Source organism: Rhinopithecus roxellana, chromosome 10 (assembly GCF_007565055.1).
Source record: "Rhinopithecus roxellana isolate Shanxi Qingling chromosome 10, ASM756505v1, whole genome shotgun sequence".
Classification (NCBI taxonomy): domain Eukaryota; kingdom Metazoa; phylum Chordata; class Mammalia; order Primates; family Cercopithecidae; genus Rhinopithecus; species Rhinopithecus roxellana.
In genome coordinates, this window is record NC_044558.1 from 41,209,458 (window position 1) to 41,234,568 (window position 25,111).

The 25,111-nt window shown below is 38.3% G+C and overlaps 1 protein-coding gene across 6 annotated transcripts in view; it reads right to left on the reverse strand.

Annotated features, from left to right (window-relative positions):
* Positions 1-5,411: 5,411 nt before the first annotated feature.
* The window catches only part of FRS2 (fibroblast growth factor receptor substrate 2), a 110,893-nt gene continuing 91,193 nt past the window's right edge, over positions 5,412-25,111 (reverse strand). For 5 of the 6 annotated variants that reach the window (XM_010358738.2, XM_030939206.1, XM_030939203.1 and 2 more), the window contains 6 exons: positions 22,712-22,806; positions 15,932-16,023; positions 14,643-14,829; positions 13,724-13,882; positions 12,893-13,056; positions 5,412-11,201 (listed from right to left, as the gene is read on the reverse strand). In XM_010358738.2, coding sequence (XP_010357040.1) covers positions 10,251-11,201; positions 12,893-13,056; positions 13,724-13,882; positions 14,643-14,829; positions 15,932-15,997 — 1,527 coding nt within the window. In that variant the 5' untranslated portion in view covers positions 15,998-16,023; positions 22,712-22,806 and the 3' untranslated portion in view covers positions 5,412-10,250. Of the gene's footprint in view, positions 11,202-12,892; positions 13,057-13,723; positions 13,883-14,642; positions 14,830-15,931; positions 16,024-22,711; positions 22,807-23,234; positions 24,640-25,111 lie in introns of those variants that run through there. The other variant, XM_030939207.1, reaches the window with a different exon arrangement.

Consider the following 25,111-nt stretch of genomic DNA (forward strand, 5'->3'; position numbering starts at 1 on the left):
AACATTTGTATTAAATCACACATGTACACAGTTCAAAGTGGTATGTGCCAATAATGAAACCATAATTTACCCACCTCACCACTTCCTGTCTCCAGGAAAACTGCTTTCAACTTTTTCAGTTTTGGGGGGGAGCTATTTACTATCGTATTCCCAGATAATATTATTGCTATGTTGATTTTAAACATTATTTACTGAGTATTACAGAAGAAGACTTACTTTTCTCTTACTGAATTTTCAAACGTTATTTCTAACTGGACGTTGACTGCCCAGGCTAAGGTCTTGTGAATTGACAGAGACATTTATAGTATTTTATCTTTGCCCTATTTACTCATTTTCAGGAATTTTTGCATTTCAGTCTTTTTTTTTTTTTTTTTCCTCCAATAGTAGAGACGACTTACTAGTCTTTGTTTATAATAAACTGAAATATTTGGGACTGATCTTGACACTTTGACATGTTTTGGCAGACATCAAGATCAGTCCCAAATATTTCAGTTTATTATAGACAGTTTTCTACTTTCTTTAAGTTGACGGATGTCTAAAGCAAAATTTGTTCTCTAAAAAATTTTTCTGTCATCTACTGATACCCTGTCTTCTCCCTTTGATCACTTAACAAGCTCCTCGGCAGGGCGCAGTGGCTCACGCCTGTAATCCCAGCACTTCGGGAGGCCGAGGCGGGCAGATCACCTGAGGTCAGGAGTTGGAGACCAGCCTGGCCAACAAGGTGAAACCCCATCTCTACTGAAAATACAAAAATTGGCCGGGCGTGGTGTGCGCATGCCCATAATCCCAACTACTCAGGAGGCTGAGGCAGGAGAATTGCTTGAACCCGGGAGGCAGAGGTTGCAGTGAGCCGAGATCACACCACTGCACTCCAGCCTGGGCAACAGAACGAGACTCTGTCTAAAAAATAAACAAACAAAAAAAAACCAAGCTCCTAGATTTTTCTTTTTCTGTTTCGTTTTGTTTTAGAGACGGGGTCTCACATGTTGCCCAGGCTGGCCTGGAACTCCTGGGCTCAAGCAATCTTCCTGCCTCAGTCTCCTGAATAGCTGGGGTCTCCTGGATTTTTGACATTGCTAACATTAACAGAAATTTTCAATTTTTAGTTGTTTCTACCCTTCAGATTTCCTTTAAGTGGGTTGATTTCCACCAGGGGTTGGCAAGCTGTGAGGAGTCAAACCCAGCCTGCCAACTGTTTTTGTATGGCCTGAGAGCTAAGAATAGTTTTTACATTTTTAAGTGGTTGAAAGAAATAAAAAATTTCCTGACACATGAAAATTCTGTGAAATTAATATTTCAGTGTCCGTAAAGCTTCGTTGGACTCCTTGGGCATACCCACGCATATTTACTCTGTCACAATACAAGAGCAGAGTTATGTGGCAGAGTTGAGTAGTCACAACAGGTTGTGTGGGCCCACAAAAGCTAAAACATTTATTATCTAATTCTTTACAGAAAAAGTTTGCTGACCCTAGTTTACAGTATTCCTCAGGTCCAACGTGAAAAGGGGGAGTTCAGGCTGAACAAATTGTTTTTTTAAATCTCCCAAGAATTTTCTGTTCTTTGTAGGAAAACTTGGTCTTTCAGGAAATGTACTTTCCTAGGCCGATCCCAACTCGCATTCTGGAATGAGAAGATTCACAGTGAAAAACTAAGATGCCTGCACAGTATTGAAAAAGGTTGTTTTTATTGTGGACAAAATTACATACCTGGAGATATTTACTATGTCCTCTAGTAGGCAAGCCCGAGACTGTGTGTGATGGGGAAACCAATGACTGCTCCCTGCTGGGCTTTGAATGTAGCCAGAGGCATTTGGATGGGGAGAAGGAGGCAGGCCCTGCCACCTTGTGGAACTGAGGCTAGAGGCAGCCAGGAAGAGACCCTATGATGGGACCCTTGGAAATGTGTTCTTTCTCCATTGCATCTTTTGATCCTTCCTCCTTTCCTACTTCCCCCTCCTTTGATGACACCTCTACACCCAGAGGCTAAACACTCAGCTTCTAGACCCAGATTATATGAGTTTGAATTTCAACCATTTTACGTGCTGGCTTTGTAGCCTTGGGTGGGTTTCACAGGCTCTTTAAATCAGTTCATTGAAGGCCATTCAGAGCATGATCAATGTGCTACCTTACCAAAAACTGTCTCTTTTAGCTGTTTATACTTTTTTTTTTTGGAGACGGAGTTTCACTCTGTCGCTCAGGCTGGAGTGCAGTGGCATGATCTCAGTTCACTGCAACCTCCGCCTCCCAGGTTCAAGCAATTCTCCTGCCTCAGCCTCCCAAATAGCTGGGGCTACAGGCATGCACCACCACGGCTAGCTAATTTTTGTATTTTTAGTATAGACAGGGTTTAACCATGTTGGCAAGGCTGGTCTCAAACTTCTGACCTCAAGCAATCTGCCCACCTCAGCCTCTCAAAGTGCTGGGATTACAGGCATGAGCCACCACGCCTGACCAATTTTTTTTTTTTAATTGAGACAGGGTCTTACTCTGTCACCCAGGCTGGAGTGCAGTGGCGCGATCTCCACTCACTGCAACCTCTGCCTCCTGGCTTCACGCGATCCTCCCACCTGTCTCGCGAGTAGCTGGGAATACAGGCATGCGCCACCACACCGGCTAATTTTTTGTATTTTTGGTGGAGATGGAGTTTCGCCATGTTTCTCAGGCTGGTCTTGAACTCCTGAGTTCATGCAGTCTGCCCACCTTGGCCTTTCAAAGTGCTGGAATTACACAGGTGGAAGCCACTGCGCCCAGTCTATTTATACATTTTATAGTAATTTGTATTAGATAGGTTACAGGGCCTATGGAGGTAGTGAGACCTTGGGAATCCATGTTTCTGTGATTAAACACGTTGTGCGACTTTCTCCTGGCTCTTCTTCTGTCCTCTACTCTCAAGTCCCTTGATCTTGGCTTTAGTTAACCCTTCCTCCTCCCTCAAAGTCTTTGTGACCCTCTCCTCTCTATGACCCTGTGTCCTCCTCTCTCTTTCCCTTGGTATAATTTGGCTTTCAGTGAGTTGGCTTTTTGTTAACTGGTCAGCTTCCAGTTATATAATCTCTCTGTGCCTCAGTTTCCTTTTGTGTAAAATGGAGATAATCATCACAAAGATTAAATAGCTTAGAACAGTGCCTGTTTAGCTTAGCTATTATTATCATTATGTCCCAAGTCTTCTAGTAGACTTTGTTAAGTATAGTAGCCGAGGGTGGGTATGCTTGGCATGATATGGAAGTAGGAAAGCACTGTAGCATACCATGATTTGATGGCTAGAGGTGATTTGGGAGCAAGGGGAGATGCATTATCTGGAGTGAAATAACTAGCCGAAGAGGCAAACAACCACCAGAACAGTTATGGGACTTGTCAACATTCCTCAGGAACACTTAGAATACCTGGAAGGAAACCAAATAAAGGACCAGGAATCCAGAGTCGCATTGAGTTGGGTTGATCCAGACACCTAGTGTTTGGGTAGTAGGGAGGTTAGAAGATTTGATAATTCTCGTGTTGCAGACCATGATAATTTGTACACAGGAACCAGTCTGTGGAGCACACTTAAAGTAGCACTTAAAAAAACAAAAACAAAACAGAGTCTCATTATGTTGCCCAGGCTGGACCACAGTGGCACAATCACAGTTCATTGCAGCCTCAACCTCCCAGGCTTAATCTGCCCTCCTGCCTCAGTCTCTTGAGTAGCTGGGACTACAAGCACACACCACCATGCCAGTTGATTCTTTTATTTTTTCACAGTAACAGGTTTTCACCATGTTGCCCAGGCTGGTCTCAAACTTCTGGGCTGAAGTGATCCACCCTCCTCAGCCTCCCAAAGTGTTGGGGTTACAGGAGTGAGCCACCATGCCTAGCCCCCAAATATATTTTAAATCTCAGTGAACTGACACCATCAACCATCTCAGTCACCCAAACCAGACAACTGGGGTCATCTTTGACCCCTCCATTTCTGTCATTCCCCTTATCAATCAGAGGTGTTAATTCTTCCTCCTTTAGGTCCTCTGTTACATTGGTGGCCCTGAATAAACTACACTTTTGATGTTCATGCTTTTATATGAGCCACTGTAATTCAACAAAATAGAACAGAATTGACATTGTGCCAGTTCTGGGCCTAGGCCTCAAGAAAGCCTAGCAGCTTCTACTTTTGTGCTCTTGGGAACCCTAAGCTGCCATGTAAGAAGACGACATGAAGAAAAACCCAAGACTACATGGAGGAAAACTAAGGAGCACAGCTGACAGCTAGAAGTTCCAGACATGACCTAGTGGAAGTTGTCCAGCCAGCCCTCAGCTGCTTGAACCATACTAGCTGAGGCACAAAACATGTGAGGAAGCCAGGCCTCCAGACATTATATGAGTCATCTCTGCTGTGCCCTGCCCATCCCGATCTATAGCAACTTGAGATATAAAATGATTGCTGCTTTAAGCCACTAAATTTTAGGGTGGTTTGTTGCACAGCAGTAAACAACAGTCCTTTAACAATGCCTTTGAATACGCATTTATCAGATCTGGCTCCATTTCTGAAAAAGCCTCTTAACCAGTCTCCCTGCTTTATTAAAATACCGTAGTTCCAGCTACTTGGGAGGCAGAGCCAGGAGAATGGCATGAACCTGGGAGGCGGAGCTTGCAGTGAGCCGAGACTGCACCACTGCACTTCATCCAACCTGGGCGACAGAGCGAGACTCTGTCTCAAAAAATAAAAAATAAAAATAAAAATACAATACTGTGCCCTTCAGATATCCATGTTGTCAGAGTAATCTGTCTATACTATTGTTTTTCTGGTGTTTAAAATCCTTCAAGTTCTCTCACCTAAACAAAAGCTCCTTAGGATTCTGTGATCTGTTTCTCATTTGTCCTTTCTTCTGTATCCCCCAAGCCTGCCTTTGCTCTCCATGCGCTTAGTCATTTGGAACCTCTTGCAACCACTGAATGTCATGATCTTTCTATACCTCTGTGCCTTTGCACATGCTATCCCTTCTCCCTAAGATATCCTCTCTATGCTACAAAGACTTTAAACAAAACACCTCAGGGATCACCCCCTCCCAAGAAGCTTTGCTTGAAAACCTCCACCCCTAGGCTGAGTTGGATGCCCTTCCTTTGTGTCTTTATCATGCCAGTTACATCGATCATTTGGGACATGTCCATCTCCTTCATTGTTTAAATAATTTCTGTCTTGACCTGTACTCAACTAAGGCTTTGCAGTGTCACTCAGTGGCTAAAAACAGGTTTGAAGTCCCAGAGCTGAGAACTACTATTTGGAATGATCACACAGATAAAACCGTGAGAGCCTGTCAAATAGTTACAATTTCATTTTGATGATGTTCATTTTGAAAACGGAGGCACTGATATGAGACTAGGAAAGAAAATGTCATGAAGTTTCAAGTAGTATGTGAAATATAAATACAATAAAACTTTAAGTAGATATCCAACCACGTTTTATTGGGGTTTTATTGCAATCTACTTTCGGCAGTAAGGGGAAAGTGAGCATGAAAAGAACTCCAATCAGACTTTATTCAACAAAGCAGCTTTTCATGAATGCTTCAGGTCAGTGTATGATCAGCTCAGCTTCCAGTATCAACTTGAGTACCTCATCATGGATATTTATGCTAGAATGACAACAGTAAGGCATTGCAAAATCCAAAGTCATCTAATATTAAACCATATTTTACATAATTTGTAGGACAGTATAATACTCTACAATAAATAAGAATTTTAAAAAATGTGTTGCTTAGCCCTTGTTGAACTAAATTCAATTACTAGCTTATTCTAAGTACTCCAGTTAATAAACGTTTGATTGTACTTAAAAGAACTCTGACTTCTCCAAAGATAAAAAAATTATTTGTCTTGACAAAAATTAAGCTTAAAAAGCACATTCACACTTGTCCTTAAAAGCATGTTTACATCATATATGAGAGAACTTTTCATGCCTGATGACATGGCTTATATGCAAAAACAGTCATATGCAAAAGACAACTAGAGGGCAATTGTCCCATCCCCACTTCCTCCAAAAAGCCACACTCGGCCTCAGTGTAAAAGTTATATTTTATTGCCATGCTACAAAATGTATGAAGTTGGCACTGATAGGGAGAAATAGAGAACAAAGGGTGGGAAGGGATAGAGGGCAAATTATGTTGTTACATATACAAGGTTTTATTTTAATTAACAGTGGTTACGTTTTGCCAATATTAAAAATGCAAACCAAAATTTAAAATGCTGATCTGAAACAGCATTAAGATACAATTTATGCATAGTACAGTATCACTTATGTCCTTTATTAGAGAAATATGGAATGTTTATAGAAGAAATTAACCATGGGGGTAAAATTCATATTTCATATACAATTTGGCAATGGTAGTCCCACTGTTAGACAATTTTTTATAAAAGAAAAAATTAAAAATCTAATAAGCTACCTTTATACAAAGTTGCTATATTTATGCCTTTACGTAGGAAAAAAACATTTATAATGCAAATGAGGACATACAATAATCTTACAATATTATACACTGTAATGAAAATAAAACATAACACAAAGTTTGTCCTTTATAAAATGTATATTTTGCATTACTAATGCAAATGTGGCACACTGGTGACTACTGTACTATTAATACCAGTCTGTTTCCATGCTATAATTATAATTGTCCAATTGCCATAGAACTGCAATTATAATGATGCTACAAAGAACTGTGTTATACCCCCAAAAAATGAGGAAGTAGGGATGGGGAACAGGGATGTAAAGAACAGGAAAGATAGATAGGGGGCTGGTTTGGGCAGAGTATACTGTGGTATGTCATAAAATATTTGTTAATTTTTCAAGCCAAAAACATTTTCTTTACATTCTGTAATTTCGTACCAATGCCTTTATTCAAATTTGGCAAACATCAAGGAAAAGGTAATTAGTACCATATACCTCACACATCAGAAATATGAATGAGATGCCAATACATCAGTTACTTGTGAATGATGTCTCTGATGGTATGTCTACTTCAAGAATATATGTATTTATACACACACACTACACATTGCACAAAACATTTGGGCATTACAGGTTAGGAATAGCACAGGGGGAATTGGGAAGTACTTTTTCATCTGTTAAAACCTTTACCTTGAGGCAAAAATATGGCGGCACATTGTTGGGAAATTATGAAAACATAAGGCCCCTGTCCCATTTTTAATAGAACATTATTGAGGTACATTTTTATATGCTGTGCCACAGTTTTGGGGAGGGAAAGGAGATTAACAAACACTAGCTTGACTTGTTCTATTTATAACATTGAACGGTGGAGAGGGTCAACATTAGTATCTATAAAAACAAAGATTGCTTGGCAAATTTTCCTAAGTCCCAGATGTGATGTATTCTGGATATACTGGGAAGTGAAAAGCTTTTTGCTGAATCTTCAAGAGTAAAGTGCGTATCTCATCACTCCACAGCAGCAGTAAATAAAAGGAACTATTTGCCAGTCTTCCTGGAGGGAGGGAAGGCACCATATTTTCATTTTTAAAATAAGATGAAACTGGGAAATAAAACATACTAAGAAAAAACACAGGTGATACCAATATCAGTTTCCAACCCTGGCATGGGATAGATGCTGCTATGATTTATATGGATAAAACAGTATTCTATTTGGAGGGAAAACATTAACAATGATTATATTTCCAAAACCAAAAAGAAGGATCACATGGTCTACCAACAGAATTATCTAAAATTAGATCTGCCTCAGAAAATCTGAGATATATGGCCATAATTATATACTAATAAAATATTAATATTTCATTCTAAAATGCACCTAGTAATAGGTACATCCTTCCAGGACACAGCTTAATGCCCATTACTAAACTACTGCAAAGGACAAGTAGTATTCTAAGTTACCTTTTATTAAATAGGAACACAAGTGATTTCTAGAAGACATCTAGAAATTAACACCAGTTGTATATATCTTCCTAATACTCTTATAGTACCTAAAATCAAATTCTTAGCAAATTGGTCCCATTTTCATTTTTAAAGCACACAGTATTTAAAGCATAAACTGTAATGATTATATTGGAGTTATCTAAAAAAATAAAAACTAATTAGAATCCGGAGGAAACAATGAAAAGGATGACGGAAAGAATAAAGTATCCAACCTCCAAAATGAATAAATAGATCAGCCCTTTCATTTGGAGATTAATGTTCTGCCTTGACTGGTTGTTTCAGAAAAAACTATGTGCATTGGTTCCATCATAATTCTTATTCCACATTACAAAAACTATTACATAAATTTGGCACAATTAGCAATTTACTCAGAAGAAAGGACAGTGGAACAATGTATTAAAAATGGAACCTGCATCACGGAAACTGCACACCTATACCACTGCTCTCTTTTAAGGGAACAGTGAACACTTTAATAAGCACCAAGTTCACAGGGGAACAAAAGGGGGAAAAGAAAATTCTGCTATGCACATAGAATGATAAAATACACTGATATTGATTTATAATGAAGACACTAAAATGGCACTGAAAACGATAAAGACACCTTTAATAATTTATTTTCTTTATAATGATCCCACTCTACTGTTCTCCTAATCCATCACTGTCCTATGATTCGGTTATTTACTGAATAGGTTGGATGCTAATATGACTAAAACTTTTTCATGCTAAATTAACCTTAGTTATATCTGGTAGATCCAGATCATAATCTCAAACTTCCTCATATTTAGAGAAAATAGTAAAATATTTTGCAAGGTTACCTAACCTTTTTCCACTCTACCTTCTCTCATATTCTCTAGTGTTTAGGAAATTGGAACATCTTTGATTTTCCAAGAGTTTGACATATGGAGACTCTTCAGTTTATATAAACTTTAATTCATTTTAAATCCTAAATTATGATACAATCTCATTGCTACAAGACTTCCACTGTACCTGCTATGCTGGCAACAATATTAGTATTTCATGGAAATCGAAGGATAATCAAAGATCCAGCTACAAGTAAAAGGACAGCAGAGCTGAGGAACACTAGAGTGGGCAGAGTACAACTGCAGCGTGTAGCTGGGGGAATTACTGCTAAAGTGCTGGGGAAGAGTGCCCACAGAGAAAACACGGTACACCTTGAGGGAACTTTGCATATTAAAAGTATCTTCCTTTTTTTCTCAGTTGCTAAAGAGATCACCTGTGGACACAAGTAAATTTAGAATTGAGAGAATGTTTTTATCAACTTGAAAAGTAAACAGCATATAAATAAATACTGGACAAGGGCAACCCTGTTATAGAATAACAGTAAGTTCCAAATGAACCTTCAAAACCATAATTTGACAAAAATGCAAACTAAACAACAATGAACACATAATGCAATTTCAAAACTATATACAATCTCAAACATTTTAAATTGAAAAGGACGTAAGGCAACAAAATAAGACATCCCAAACACCGAAGAAAAAACTGAAGATAAATGGAAACCTAATGGCACAAATGCCTCCAGAAAACAATGTTTTGTCAATAATCTATAGGAGAAAAACTTTCAAGAGATTGTGGTTCAGATTTTCAAATGTTTTTGGGTAAAGTGACCTGAGACTGATTCTTGAGCCTATTATAATTCTGAGTAAGATATGTGGACATGCCCTTCAAATGACATCATGAGATGAGTAAATAGAAAATCTTGTCTCCTTCTTGCCTTTCAGTGCACCAACAGCAAACCATACTCATGGACACAGGCTGCTTTCTAGTAACACTGAAGGCAAAGGAGCTGACTGGTATAAGAGGAGGTGTGGTACTTGTTTCCTTTACATATGTTTTGGCTCAAGTAAAAAAGCCTTTAATTAATGAAATAAAGGATTCCTCATGTTACATGCTGGAGGCCACATACTGTGAACACTGAATCTACGAGCATTACTTTCAAAGCCTATAGTTATCTGTTAGCAATGCACATTGTCAAGAGGCTTTATAAAAAGTTTTAAAAGCCAACTATGACTTAGACATGAAAGATACACGTTAAGTCCAGAATATTGATAAAAATCAACCAGCATGTCATTCACTTCAACTCTCATTTTAAATAGGCACTGTGAAAACAGGAATGCTGCTGTACAACGAGTAGTATATAATGAAATTAGTGTTCTTTAAGGAGTACCTGCTCTACATTAATTCCCTTTAGTTAAAGATGCACATGAAATACTCAGAAAAAAATTTTATCAGTCTATAAAAGGAGTATTTAGAAATGAAAATGAAGCTCTTGCATCTTCATTTTTAAAAACTTCACAAAGGTGCAAACAACATAATGCTTTCCAGGCTCACATGGGCAGATCAGTACTATTGTGTCTAGTTTTCCTAGATGTACCATCATCTCGTGGCAGTGCTTTCTGCAAATTTGACATAGCAGCAGTTCTCTCGATGTCTATCACGGCATACAGCTCTGTGCGCCTGGTAGGGGTTTGTGGAAGGGGAGTCGTAGGCGTTTTTGGAGTCTGAGGGTTGTCAGAGTCACTGCCACCTTCCAAGTCAACCTGTATGTAATTAAGCTGCCTGTGTTCTAAACTTGGGCGTCTGATATCAAAGTTAAAGACTGTAGGTGTACAGTCCCGACGCCTTGAATATTCTATTTTGTGAGCACTTGCCGGCACTGTTACATTCTCTGTATTTACATAGTTATGCATTGGATCTAGATTATTATGGTAGCCATTTAGAGATGGGGTCTTTGGTCCTAAATTGTCATCTTCATCCCTACTTAGCTTGCGGGCTTCCCAAACAGGAGGCAAAGATGGTAGATTTTCATAGTTTAATAATGCAGTTCTTCTCTGAGCTGAGTTGTTGATATTCTGGGTATCTGAGGTACTGGTGGATGTCAGACGACCTCTCCTGACCCCTGAGGCACTAGGGATAGATAGCCCATTTATATTTTCATACACCAGTTTGTTAACAGAGGGTGCATCTCTTCGTTCATCACTGTCATAGCCAGTGTCCCATTCTGTGTTATTTGCTCCACTTCCACTAACTTGATCTCTTCCAAGTTGCTCCAATTTCTCTTTTTCCATTAATTGCTTTTGAACAGGGGTTGGCCCTAAAACAAATTTGACTCCTTCAGGTTCAAGAAGAATCTGAGGATCCCTGTCCTCAATACTACTTGGTTCTTCTTTTGGTGTGTTGCTTTCAGCGTTAGAAACCCTCACCTCCAATGGAACATGCACACTTGTGCGGTTTTTCCGCTCTTCTTGCACACCTGTAGTGTTGACATAGGTATGTACCTAAAACAAAACAGAAAGTGAATTAGTTAACTTACTTAAAAAAACAAAACTGAAAAAAAGCCTGACCACATCAGTTAATTTTATTAACAAGTTAATTTTATTAACTTTCTCAAATGTACTCTTACTTCAAAACTTTTGCAACTTTTTTTTATTAATAAAAAGGTAGAAAGAGAGAAGAAATGTAGAAATGTCTTCCTAATAAAAGAATAATGACTTTAAAATAACATGCAGGCTGGGTGCGGTGGCCCATGCCTGTAATCCCAGCCCTCTGGGACACTGAAGCGGGTGGATCACTTGAGGTTAGGAGTTCGAGACCAGCCTGGCCAACATGGTGAAACCCCGTCCCTACTAAAAATACAAAAATTAGCTGGGCATGGTGGTGAGCGCCTGTAATCCCAGCTACTCTGGAGGCCGAGGCACGCAAATCACTTGAACCCGGGAGGCAGAGACTGCAGTGAGCCGAGATTGCACCACTACGTATCAGCCTGGGCAACAGAGTGAGGCTTCATCTCAAAAAATAAAATAACATGCAGCATTATATTTGATTGTTAAACATGATAATTATGCAAAAAATAAAAATCAGGAACAAAATAGGGCTTATCATTTTGCTGCTGTTGTAGAGGTTCTCAAAGCATTAAAATATGATCCAGAAATAAATAACAACTTTGAAAAGCGATAAATTTATCCTTATTTACTGATGATCTGACTATATAAGATAAACTCTACTAGATTTAATAAGAGTTCTGTAAAATGCATAGATATAAAATAAATGCCACCTAGTAAGAAATTATCACTAATTAGAAAAGCTTAATGGTATTTTGGGGAGATAATATAAAAATATTTAGAAGGGCCGGGGGCAGTGGCTCACGCCTGTAATCTCAACACTTTGGGAGGCTAGAGCAGGTGGATCACTTGAGGTCAGGAGTTCAAAACCAGCCTGGCCAACATAGTGAAACCCTGTCTCTACTAAAAATATGAAACAATTAGCCGGGTGTGGTGGCCTGCACCTGTAATACCAGCTACCTGGGAGGCTGAGGCAGAAGAACTGCTTGAACCCGGGAGGTGGAGATTGCAGTGAGCTGAGATCACGCCACTGCACTCCAGCTTGCGCGACACATAAAGACTCACGTAATTACGGTAAATAATATAAGAACTCATTATGTACAGAACACAAAGAAACTGATTTTAAAAACACTAAAAACTTTTTAATATGACATATGGTTTACAAAACATAAGTATAACTAATTAATACAGAGGTTCCAACCAGATACTTCATTCCACACATGAAAACTAGAATAGTCGGGAACACTAAATAACTCCATAACATTAACAGCAAAATCTACCTTCCTACTAGTAGTTCACTGACTATAACGGCTAAAATATGAAAAGCAGCATAAACTCTTAATCCATTGGATGTTCTTATCATGGGAACTGACCATTAGTTATGCCTTTCTTAATCTATAGATGTACCTCTTCTGTGAACCCACAAGCTACTGTAATGCTGTTTCCCTGAATGCCCGCATATATTTGAGCATAAGCCAGCAAATATATGCTATTTCTTCTGATTGTTCACTACAAAAGTAATTTACAAACAGATAAACTTCAAGCTGAATAAAATCGTCTAGTTTTAGCACAGTGATACCCTGACTCTGAACAATCATTATTGCTGTTACACTGTAGCATATGCTTACTTGTTCCTCAGCCACAAGCAAAGGATGTGTAGATTCTTCCCCTACTGAAGGCAGGCGAGCACTTCCCACAGAAGGATGTCTGCTTGAAGGATGGGATGAAGCATCTCCAAATGAGGGATATCGGGGATATCCATTAGGTAAGCTCTGAGCAGCAAATCCTGGAGCTGAGTTTTTGTTTATTGGTTTAAGGAAAAGGGGGGCGGGGGCAGAGAGAATAAAAATGATTAAGAATTGAATCTGTACTGAGAGGATTATAAGAGGTCTTTCTGCCAAGACAGCAGAAATCAGAGCACAAATAGTATTACTCCCACTCCATATTTCAGATAACATGAAATACTGCATGTTTTCATTTTTAAAATATTTGAAGTACATAGAACTACAGCGTTTTTTTTTTTTTTTTTTGAGATGGGGTCTCACTCTGTCGCCCAGGCTGGAGTGCAGTGGCGCGATCTCGGCTCACTGTAAGCTCCACCTCCCGGGTTCATGCCATTCTCCTGCCTCAGCCTCCCGAGTAGCTGGGACTACAGGCATCCGTCGCCATGCCCGGCTAATTTTTTTGTATTTTTTTAGTAGAGACGGGGTTTCACTGTGTTAGCCAGGATGGTCTCGATCTCCTGACCTCGTGATCCGCCCACCTCAGCCTCCCAAAGTGCTGGGATTACAGGCGTGAACCACCATGCCTGGCCTACAGCTGTTTTTAAAAACTGACAACCATTATACTTCTGTTATCCAACGGTGATTTATAGTGTGTTATTGACTAAATATCCACAATCTGTATCTTACAACTAAATGTCTGTTATTCAAAATGTGAGAGGGAAAATGGGTACCTACTTGTAGGTGTTCGAGGTGTTCTAGGGACTTCCAATTCTGTCTGATGATTATTCCTTTCTACAACTGGCTCTTCCACCACATTTATACTATTATTTTGCATAATCTCTTGCAACATGTTAAATAATTCTTCTGCACGGGCACACTTAAAGGCAAAGATTCCTACAAATATAAACCCAAAGGGAAAAATAGTTAACATACCTTTGGAAAAACTATGGGAACACTTGACAGAGCAGAATTGTAATGTAAGCATTCTATGCGCCAAGAGTAAGAAATCCCTTTAAAATAAATATCTGATAAACTAATGGTTATTCCCTGTTTCAAAACAAGCCCCTGCCAAAAGTTCACAGAATAATTTTCATTTGTCTAAGGGAGATGGCCCAAAACAAAGCTGATTAAATCAAGACCTGCACACTTAAGGCTCATCTGTTTCTAAACAGCAGGGGGAGCCCAACTCACTACTCCAAGGTGATCATTTGCTATTAACAGGCCCCTTGGAAAGTCCCTAGGTGTTTTCCAATTGTTATCTTGTTTAATTATTACAATAATTATAAGATAGGTATTACCATTTCCCTTTTATAGAGAAGAAATTTAACATTCAACAGAAGTCCTGTAACTTGTCAAGGCCATTCAAGTAATAGGTAGTAAAAAAATCAATGATAAAGACATTTAGTCTAAAATTTAGCAGGCCCAATCATTTACTGAAAAATCTTAAAGGTAACACGAGCCAAAATTTCTCACATAGACAATGTGCTTAATAAACATTTGATAAATGAATACATAGTATACTATATCTTTTCTTAACAATCTGTTTATTTTGGGATTTTCGTAAGAAAAATATTAATCTTTGTATACAGAATAGCTGAAAGAACAATATTTCAAATATAATAATTGCAAAAAAAAAAAAAAACAAAGATTCTACCTTGTCCAGTTTGACACCTTCGACCACTTTCAAAAGAAAAGAGATTCGAGTCATAGCCATAGCGTCGCAGGCAGAGGTAGTGCCATTTTACTGAGTCACGTTTGCGGGTGTATAAAATCAGTTCTGTGTCTGTAAGTTCCATTATGCCAGAACCTAACTCATTCCCATCATCATCCACATTAATGACCTAAAAAAAAAAAAAGAAGGTGACAGTCATGCAAATATTTCATCAATTCGTCAGGAAAACACATTGTTGCTAATTAGTTATTTGTAATTTGTTAGTTCATTCATCAACCAATGTGTGTGTCAGGCATGGACTATGTAGCAGTGTAACACCCAGTTCAGATCTGTAAGAAATTTACATTTCCACTGGGGAAACAAAACATACAAACACAAAGTCAATCATACACAAAACAGGGTATGATTAATTGACAAATGAATGCAACAGAGGCTGCAGAAGGCAGGAAATGTGGTCTAAGGCTGTTGAGACACCTTCATGTAAGAGGAGGAGGGCCTTTAGCTGGACCACTAGTATAAATAGACACAGAAAATAAAATCAGAGGGGAAATCTAGTGGGTCAGGAGATAAAGGGGACATCATAAAAACACAATATTAAAGCAGAACAAAAAAGTACCTTTCAAAGAGACCAAAATAGATTGGCACAGAGTTCATATAAGGAAAGGTTTAGTACTGCTGAGCTTCAGAAAACGTCCAAAGACTAGAGCAGTAGATAACATTTAGGGAGAAGTTACTATTCCCCTGGAGTGGGAGAGGAGCTTTACATGTAGTTTTCTCATTTAACCCTCATAACAATCCTAGACTACACTGTACAAAAATGGAACTAAGACTCAGTAATAATGTAACCTGCCCAAGGTCACAAAGCTTATAAAGTAACAGACTTACACCTAGGTTTGTGTGATCAAGGCTACTCTTTTTTTTTTTTTTGAGACGGCAGTCTTGCTCTGTCGCCCAGGCTGGAGTGCAGTGGCATTGCAAGCTCTGCCTCCCGGGTTCACGCCATTCTCCTGCCTCAGCCTCCCGAGTAGCTGAGACTACAGGTGCCCTCCACTATGCCCAGCTAATTTTTTTTGTATTTTTAGTAGAGACGGGTTTGCACCATGTTGGCCAGGATGGTCTCGATCTCCTGACCTCGTGATCCGCCTGTCTCGTGATCCCAAAGTGCTGGGATTACAGGCGTGAGTCACCGCACCCAGCCTAAGATATGTTAAGTGAAATAAAAGAACACCCAACTAGGCAGTAAGATACATAACTCAACCAGTTTTACTGACCTTAAACTTGTTCCGATGGTTATCTGGGACAGTGTCTTTATCTGGACAGCTACAACAGCTACCCATGGCTTCTTCAGAAGACCATGTGTGCACTACATGAAAAATAATTTGAAAAATGTATTAGATAAAGGATACAAAAACTGCAAACAGAAAAAGACTTTAGAAATAATCTAACACAAACATTATTCTGATGCAGAAAATTAAGTCCAACAAGGTATATGGCTGCAGCTAGATTTTATACAGCTAGCTAGTTGATTTTACTCAGTAATAATGAGAACACATTTTGTGAGGCATTAATACTGTCACACAAATCTCAAATTTCTAGTTAAATTTGCAAAGGTCACCTATTCTAAAATCATCTAAAAAACAAACCAACTTAAGGTCTCATATATATTACTTAAATAATTAACTTGTGTTCAAGAGTTAATGAAATTAACCCTTTGTGGCTTATCAGGAATTTCATGTCCTTCTTTAAAGAGAGAGAGAGAGAAACAGAGAGACAGAGACAGAGACAGACAGACAGGCAGGCAGGTAGGCAGACATTATGTTGCCCAAGGCTGGGCTCAAACTCCTGGGCTCAAGTGATCCTCCCACCTCTGCCTCCTGAGTAGCTGGGACTACAGGACTGCCAGGCCTGGCTTGTTCTTCTTTAAATAAAAAATCACCAAAGGGATGGTAAACTTCTGGCTTGGCAAGTATTTTGACTGTTGTTACTCATTGTAGTATCTTTTATGTCTCCACAAGACAAGAGTTCATTGGTAATTAAAACAAAATCAAATTTCGAATAGTTCATTGGTAAGGGGGAAAGATAACTTAAAATTAAGCAGTAAAGTAACACGCAGAATACTGGCAAAACTGATACAGCATGTCTATTTAATACTTCTTTCCCATAGAAGGAGAGAGAAGTGGTTATACACCTGACATTGAGTGTTTAAGAACACTCCAACTGAGCAGACAAAGAAAATGCCAAAGCATCACTGACAAGTAAGGGAAATAATCAGATAGAATATGACAATATATGAAAAAAGGAGGAGGGAAGGAAGCACAGAAGCTACAAAACATTACAAACATAAATTTGATTGAAGCTTGTTGAAAATTATTCAGTGGCTCTCTACTATCTTCAGTTTAACAGTATAAACTCTTCAGTATGATAGATCCAATCAGATGCAAGGTGATCCCTATCTAGAGATCCAGTCTAGACTCTCCCTGCTCTGTTTCAAGCCCTATTCTTAGTCCGGTCAGAATAAACAAGGTGTGGTTTCCCCAGAGCATCTTGGTCTCTCACATCCTTCCAAGCTGCTCCCTTTCTGCTTCTTTCCTTTCTCAAGATTCAACTCAAAGTGCAGTTCCTCTAGGATGCTTTCCCTGACTCCAAGCAACTAGGCAAGTTATACTTATTATGTATGACCGTCATGCATATGCTACCCCAAAGCACCCTGGGCTTCCTAGTATCATAGCATCTATCACACTTTGTACTCAGTAGAAATTGTGGCTAATGTCTGTTTATCTGTCTTCTTTCCTTCATTGTGAGCCCCCTGCCAGCAGGGATGAACCTTACTCATTTTTACATTCCTAGTACCTAACACAATACCTAGCATATAGTAGGTGCTATAGGACCTTTGTGATTTAAATGGATTGTATTAAACAAATGTGAAGGATCCCTAGCAGGTTTAAGTATTAAAAAGATGAAAAAGTGTACTAGTGTATAAACCAAAAGTGTATATGATAACATATAATAGTAAAGTTAATTAAGACTCATGATATTTGGTATTTTTGCTTTAACTAATATGCCAGCTAGGTATCATAGTACAAGGACACGTAAGTCACCATCTTTGTCTTTGAAGAGCTGTGAGTGTCATGGGGGTGGTGGGGTGGGGAAGAGAGAGAGAGGTAAATAGATAATGCACTGTGATAAACCTTATATTAGGATATGAGCAAAGTACTGTGGGCACAGGAAAGGGAGCAACTAACTTCCTGGCTTAGGCAGGGAAGGAAGCACTATTTGAGCTGGGATTTAAAAGAAGAATAGAAACAATGTGCTAAGCAAAATAAAGAGAAATAAGCACCTGAGACAGACAAAAGTCATGAAATGTCATACCACATTCAGGAGAAAGTGAGGTGTTCAGTAAGACTGGACTACAGGGTAGACTGGAAGACAAATGGGGCCCAAACATGAAGCAGCCTGAGTAAGTTAGGGATATGTTCCCTAGATTTGAGACTTGATCTTCCAATGAACTTGAAGCTAGCCTGCCTCTAGCGTTCCCACAATAGAATGGCATAAACTCTATCATGGCCTTTATCACACTCTGTTGCAATGTTTATCTTTCTGCACCATTCACTTTGCTGTGATCTCTTTAAAGATAGGAAATCTTGCCTTGCTCATTTTCCAGGGCACTAAGCATACCAACTGACATGGCACATATTTTTTTTTGAGATGGAGTTTTGCTCTTGTTGCCCAGGCGGAGTGCTATGGTGTGACCTTGGCTCACTGCAATCTCTGCCCCCCGGGTTCAAGAGATTCTCCTGCCTCAGACGTGGCACATATTCTATAAACATTTAATTTTTTAAAAAAAGTAAATGTTTAATATTAATAAATTATAGGATGAGTAATATAAAAATTTTTAAGGGATAATTGATACAGACATTTTTTAAAAGTCTTCTTGAAATTACATATTCATTCTCCCCAACCTCCTTGTAAAATATAAAGAGCTAAAAGATTACTACAGTACGGCTTTTGCCTCAAAATATGATCCTCCAAAGGAATGTTTTTCAACTTTTTTTTTCTCAAAAGGAGCAGGAAAATCATCCTTTCACTTTGCATCTTCATAAGCTACCTGTTAAAGTAGAACCTCTCATGCTGGCAGGGATATACAGTCATGAGCCACATAACAATGTTTGGTTGGCAACAGACTACATATATGACAGTGGTTCCCTAAGATTACAAGGGAGCTGAAAAATTCCTCTCACCTACTGACACTATAGCTATCACAGCATCACAGTGCAACACATTATTCATGTGTTTGAGATAATGCTGGTATAAAAAAAAACCTACTGCACTGCCAGTGTATAAAAGTATAACACATTCAGTTATGTACAGTACGTAATACTTGATAATGATAAATGACTATGTAATTGGTTTATTTATTTACTATACTATATATCTATTATTTCAGAGTATACTCCTTCTACTTATTAAAAAAAAAATTAACTGTAAAACAGCCTCAGGCAAGTCCTTCAGGAGGTATTCCAGAAGAAGGTGCAGTTTTCCTAGGAGATGACAGCTCCACGTTATTGCCCCTGAAGACTTTCCAGTGGGACAAGATGTAGAAGCAGAAGACAGTGATATGGATGATTCTGACCCTGTATAGGCTCATGCTAATGTGTGTATTTGTGTCTTTGTCTTAGTTTTTCACAGAAATTTTAAAGGTTAAAAAAATTAAAAATTTTAAAACAGAAAAAAGGATAAAAAGAAAAAATACTTTTGTACAGTTGTAGAACGTGTTTTAAGTATTATTACAAGAGAGTCAAAAAGTTTCAAAAAAGTAAAAAGTTGATAAAGTAAAAAAGTTATAGTAAGCTAATTTATTATTGAAGAAAAAAAAATTTTAAACAGTGTAGCCTAAGTGTACAGTTTTATAAAGTCTACAATAGTGTACAATAACATTCTAGGCCTTCACATTCATTTACCACCCACTAACCAACTCACCCAAGAGCAACTTCCAGTTCTGTAACCTCCATTCATGGCAAGTGCCTTTTACAGGTGTACCATTTTTTCTCTTTCATAGTTTTCTTACTGTACCTTCTCTATGTTTAGAAATGCAGATACTTACCATTGTGCTACAACTGCCTATAGTATTCAGTACAGTAATGTTGCTCAGATTTGTAGAGTAGGAGCTACAGACTATACCATATATCCTAGGTGTATAGTAGGCTATACCATCTAGGTTTGTGTAAGTACACTCTATGACATTTGTGCAGTGACAAAAGTGTCTAATGACACATTTCTCAGAATGTACCTCCACCACTATGTGATACATGATTTATATTAGTGGTAGTGCAACCTACTTGGGGACTGTATCCACACTGAATGCTTGAGTTCAATACAACAATTAATGAAATGTCTAATATGTGATACGAAATCCTTGTATGTCATGCCAAAGAGAAAGGAATTTATCCTACACATGATGGAAAACCACTGATGTATTTTAAGTAGAAAAGTGAGATGGTCAGAAGTGCATTTTAAATATAACCATATGTATGATAAATTTAAGTAGGAGTTTAGATCAGAGGAAAGGAAATCAGTTTGGGATTATTAAAAAATGAAATACAATAAAAACCTAAAACAAGAGCAGCAATGGTAGGAATGAAGAGGAAAATAATAAATTTAAGGAACATTTAAGAGGAAAAGTCAGTAGCACCAATAACTGACTTGATATAATGGAAAAAAGCAGCAGCTTCCAGCATGGCAGATGAAGGGTGCTGGGGTTCTATTACCTGAGATACAAAAAACTATAGTCTTCAAGAGGAAGTGATAACGATTTGTTCAGGTATGTTCAACTGAGAGTCCAGGGAACGGCCAAGTGCAATAGTTAAGTATATGAGTATGTGTTTGAGGGAGAAGGTAAAACATTAGAACACATGTAGCATTTTAACTCTTGAACACTAGCTCAAGGATAGTATGAAGACTGGTCTGTGGCTGAAATTCTGGGAAAATACAAATGTGTTTAAATACAGGAGTAGAGAGAAGCCAGTGAAGGGGAAAAAAAAAAAAGATCAGAATAGTACAAACTAAGTAAGCATCAAGCAGGAGAGCACCATCCATGGCAGAGACAGATGCCAAACTGCAATGAGCAAGTGGAAGATAAAGAAGTAGCTCCTAGAGGATGGAAATTGGTCTTTCAAGAACTGGTTGACAAAATAAAGAATAGAGAAGGCTAGGGTGTGAATATATTCAAAAGAGGATATATTACTTGAGTTATGTATTTTAAGATGACATAGATTTATGCAGGCTTATAATCAGTAGGTCAAGAAAGTTTAAAAACATAGGAAAAACAAAGAAAAGAGAAGGGCTAACTGATGGATCAAAACAGAGGGGGATACTAGAGATGAGTTCCAGGGCCCAGATTGAGAGGTTTACCCAGAGAAGGAGGAATGCTTCATTCTCTGAGGAGAGAGGAAAGACATAAGGGTGGGTGGAATATAAAAAAGAGACTGAAGTAGATAACATTTATCACCCTACATGTCTTCTGTAAAAGAGAAGGCAAGGCTTGCAGAATGAGGGACTTGAGAATGTCAGCATTAGTCACCGAGGAGCTACCCAAGCAAAGAGAGCAGGATTATTAAGTAGGCTGAGATGAGAGCTCAGCAGAGGCTGCAGAGGCAAGATTATGCTGTTTTGCTAGCTGTGCTCAGCAGTCCACAGGATAGACAGTTCAACTGACCCAGGGTCAGAGGGTAAGAGGGCAAGGTTACTAAAGGATGTTGGCAATACAGGGGTTTGAAGTGACAGATCATCACATCCAGTCAGGAAAGAAGTAAAGAAAGAAGAGAGCTAACAAAATAGAAAATGGGGCAAAGACTCAAAACAAAACAAAACAAAACAAAACAAAACAAAACAAACCAAATCAAAAAAACAGGTGACCTCAGTAAGGCTAAAGAATAGGCTTAGCGTGAGTGAGGGATAGACACAGCTGGAACACAGGCAGTTGTGGCCAATCTTCCAATTCCTGAAAGGAGACTTCTTTAATGTGAAGTTTTCATCCACATCTCAGATTCTTTCTCCTAAACCACAAACTCTTAGGCAAGCAAGGGAAAAGGCTAGATACTAGATATTCTGCATTTATGACCATCAGATTAATATTTGAAGACTACATCTGAGCTATGTGACACCTAATAATATGCACTAATACTGTAAACACTTGAGGAACAACCATGTGATCTCATTTGCATACACTCCTCCAAGTTCATAACTCAGCAAAAACACAAATGATTTTATTATGCTCCCTCAAGACAGCAACATACAAAAGTAAGTAGGGTACATTTAAAAACAAACGGTAGGTGGGTGTGGTGGCTCACGCCTGTAATCCCAACACTTTGGGAGGCTGAGGTGGGAGGACTGCTTAATTAAGTCCATGAGTTCAAGACCAGCCTGGGAAACACAGTGAGATTCTGTCTCTATAAAAAATAGAAAATTAGCTGAGCATAGTGGCACACACCTGTAGTCCCAGCTACTTGGGAGGTTGAGGTGGAAGGATCATTTAAGCCCAGGTGGTCGAGGCTGCAGTGAGCTATGATCATGCCACTGCACTCCAAGGCTGGGCGAGGGAGCAAGACTCTGTCTCAGAAACTAAACTAAACTAAACTAAACTAAACTAAAATAAAATAAACTAAAATAAAGTAAAAGGTAGCTTTTGTTTGGGAAGAGCAATGCTGTAACAAGTTTACTGAATACTTTAAATTAGTAAACATGTCTTAGTTAATAAAAGCCATTTATCTTCGTTCTTTGGGAGTCGGGGGGTGGTGTCAGCAATCAGGAAGCAAAATGATTGCAGTTCAAGAAAATATTATTAAATTCTCTCATTAAAAAATTATAGGCCAGGAGTGGTGGCTCACGCCTGTAATCCTAACACTTTGGGAAGCTGAGGTGGAGAATCGTGTGAGCTCAAGAGTTAGAAACTGCCTGGGCAACATAGCGGGACCTCATCTGTATTTAAAATAAAAATTAAAAATAATTATAAATGCAAGCTTAGTGATGTAAAAAATAAATAAACTTCAACTTACCTAGATCTGGCCATTAATATTATTAGCCTCTGCTGCAGCATCAGGAGTTTAATCATACTTCAAAATACCATGTTTTCTTTGTTTGCTGACTTAACCTAAAAACAGAAGAAAAACATTGAGCATTTCTCATTTCTAAAGACTAATATTCCTTATGAGCTTTCTGGCAGCACGGTTAGTTCAGTTAATCTATTTAAACAAACTCAAAAGTCTAAAAGATTGAATAAAAAGTATTTAATATACAACATCAATTTTAAAAAGTAATATAATATTCACATGCTACCACTCTTTTTCAGAAGAAAAAGATGATAAAAATGTGATACTCTAAAAGTTCTATGATGTTTCTGGCTTCTCTACTACAGCTGTAATACTTGCACAACTCACTTCTCTATACTTATCTCCACAGCTGTAAAATGAGGGGTTAGGTTAAACTACCTCTTAGGTTCCATTCCAGCTCTAAAAACCCATTTTAGCCAGTAGCAGACTAATTCTCCGTCCCCAGTGACTTTTCCTAAACCTCACTCACCATAATTCCTCTTGAAGAGTTGTCTTCAAAATCCACCCTCCATATCTTCCTATTCCACAAGACCCCTCCAAAACCAGTTCAGAAAAGTCAGCAAATCAGAAAATCGACGGTATGAACAAGCATGCCACAGAATCACAGAACAGTGAAATTACAGTGATAAATTACAGTCTAGATTTATAAGAGATTTCAATATATTTTTGAAAAATTTCTGGTCAATTTACCCTTCACAGCATAAAAAAATCAAACTCAAACAGGGACACTAATATTTACTGAATACATACTCTGTATCAGCATTTTATTAGGGGTTATGGGAAGAGTCTCATTTTAATCTACATATTAACTAGAGAACAAATATAATTGATAGCCAAAATGAACATTTCTAAAACCACGTACCCACAGACAGTCAACAATTTCAACTCTGAACTTCAAATGCAACAATTTCAACTCTGAACTTCAATTTCATATATAAAATCAGCATGACAGGTGTTGGCTCACACCCCTTGGAGATGTTGCTACACCTCACTTTAAGGTGGGCAGCAATCCAGTCCCTCTTCTTTACTATCCCTTTCTTTTCTCCAGGAGCTCAAATATACACCATGCTTTGTCTCTGGCTTGGGAAACTGCCCAGGGCTGGACTAATTCTACCATAAACCACTTATTTTAGGTGAATATATACTCTCTTTGCCCGTCTCTTTTAAAATGTATTCTAAGGGATTTTGGCCAATTAAGTCAGAAACATCTCTATTCCTCTCATTCTTCATTCCACTTATAAGCATTCTCCAACCCTTATCCTGCAAGGAATTTAATGACTGCACATAAAATTAAGAGAAATGATAGTGGTCTACCTATTAACTACCAATGAAAAGTCATAAGCTTTGAAATGAAGTTAAACATACTAAAGAATCAGTGTACCAACTCATTAAGCTCTTAAAAATACTAAAAAGTCCCCACATGAATCTCCAGAAATTATTTTAATCTCTTGAGAATCAATATTTATTCAATTTTATTCTTTAATTATTTTGATTAATGCTTCCAATGTATTATAGAGCTTTTGCTTGCTTTTACTGTTTTTCAGTGCAAATATCCAGCATGTCAGTTGTATCGGGGAAGATTTTTTGTGCCTCATTTAGAAGAATACTTTTTACAAGAAAACACATTCTGAGTTCCAAGGCAACTGACATAGCAAAGTACTCCTGGAATGAACATACCCAATGGACCATGGGTGTCCACTGGATGCCTCAGACACTCTACGACTTCTTACCCCTCTTTGGTTTCTCCCCACTGCTGGAAGACTAAGAACTAAAAGATAATTAGGAGGCAGTAAGGGAAAAGGTGGTTATAGGCACTACATGGAACTATAATCTTATTGTTGTAACATCAGTATTTTTCTATAAAATAAGTATATATAACTACACTGACCTGCACTGACAATGACACTTAGTAAAAAAAAAAAATGCAATTTTACCAAGAGGCTAAAAATTACACTAAATGCTGTCTACCACCACCCCATTTTTCTACAGCAAACTAATTTACCTTACTGTATGCCACACACAGGGTCATTTGGATTACCTCATTTAATCCAAACAACCAATAAGGTACATACTACCATTATTTCTGCGTTCCAAATAAGGAAACCAAGCCTTAAAAAGGTTAGGTAGTTTTCCCAAGGTCAAGAACTTATCAGAAGAGCTAGACTTAAATTTTGATCTGATACCAAAGCCCAAGCAGTTATTAATTAATACACACAAACATCTTAAAACAATGTTTAGCATGTAGTATGCACTAGTAAATGTCAGCTGTGGAAATAACAGTACTTTGTTACTATACAATGCTGCATGCCTTTGACCATCAGTCAACCTTTCTGTGTCTGCATTTCC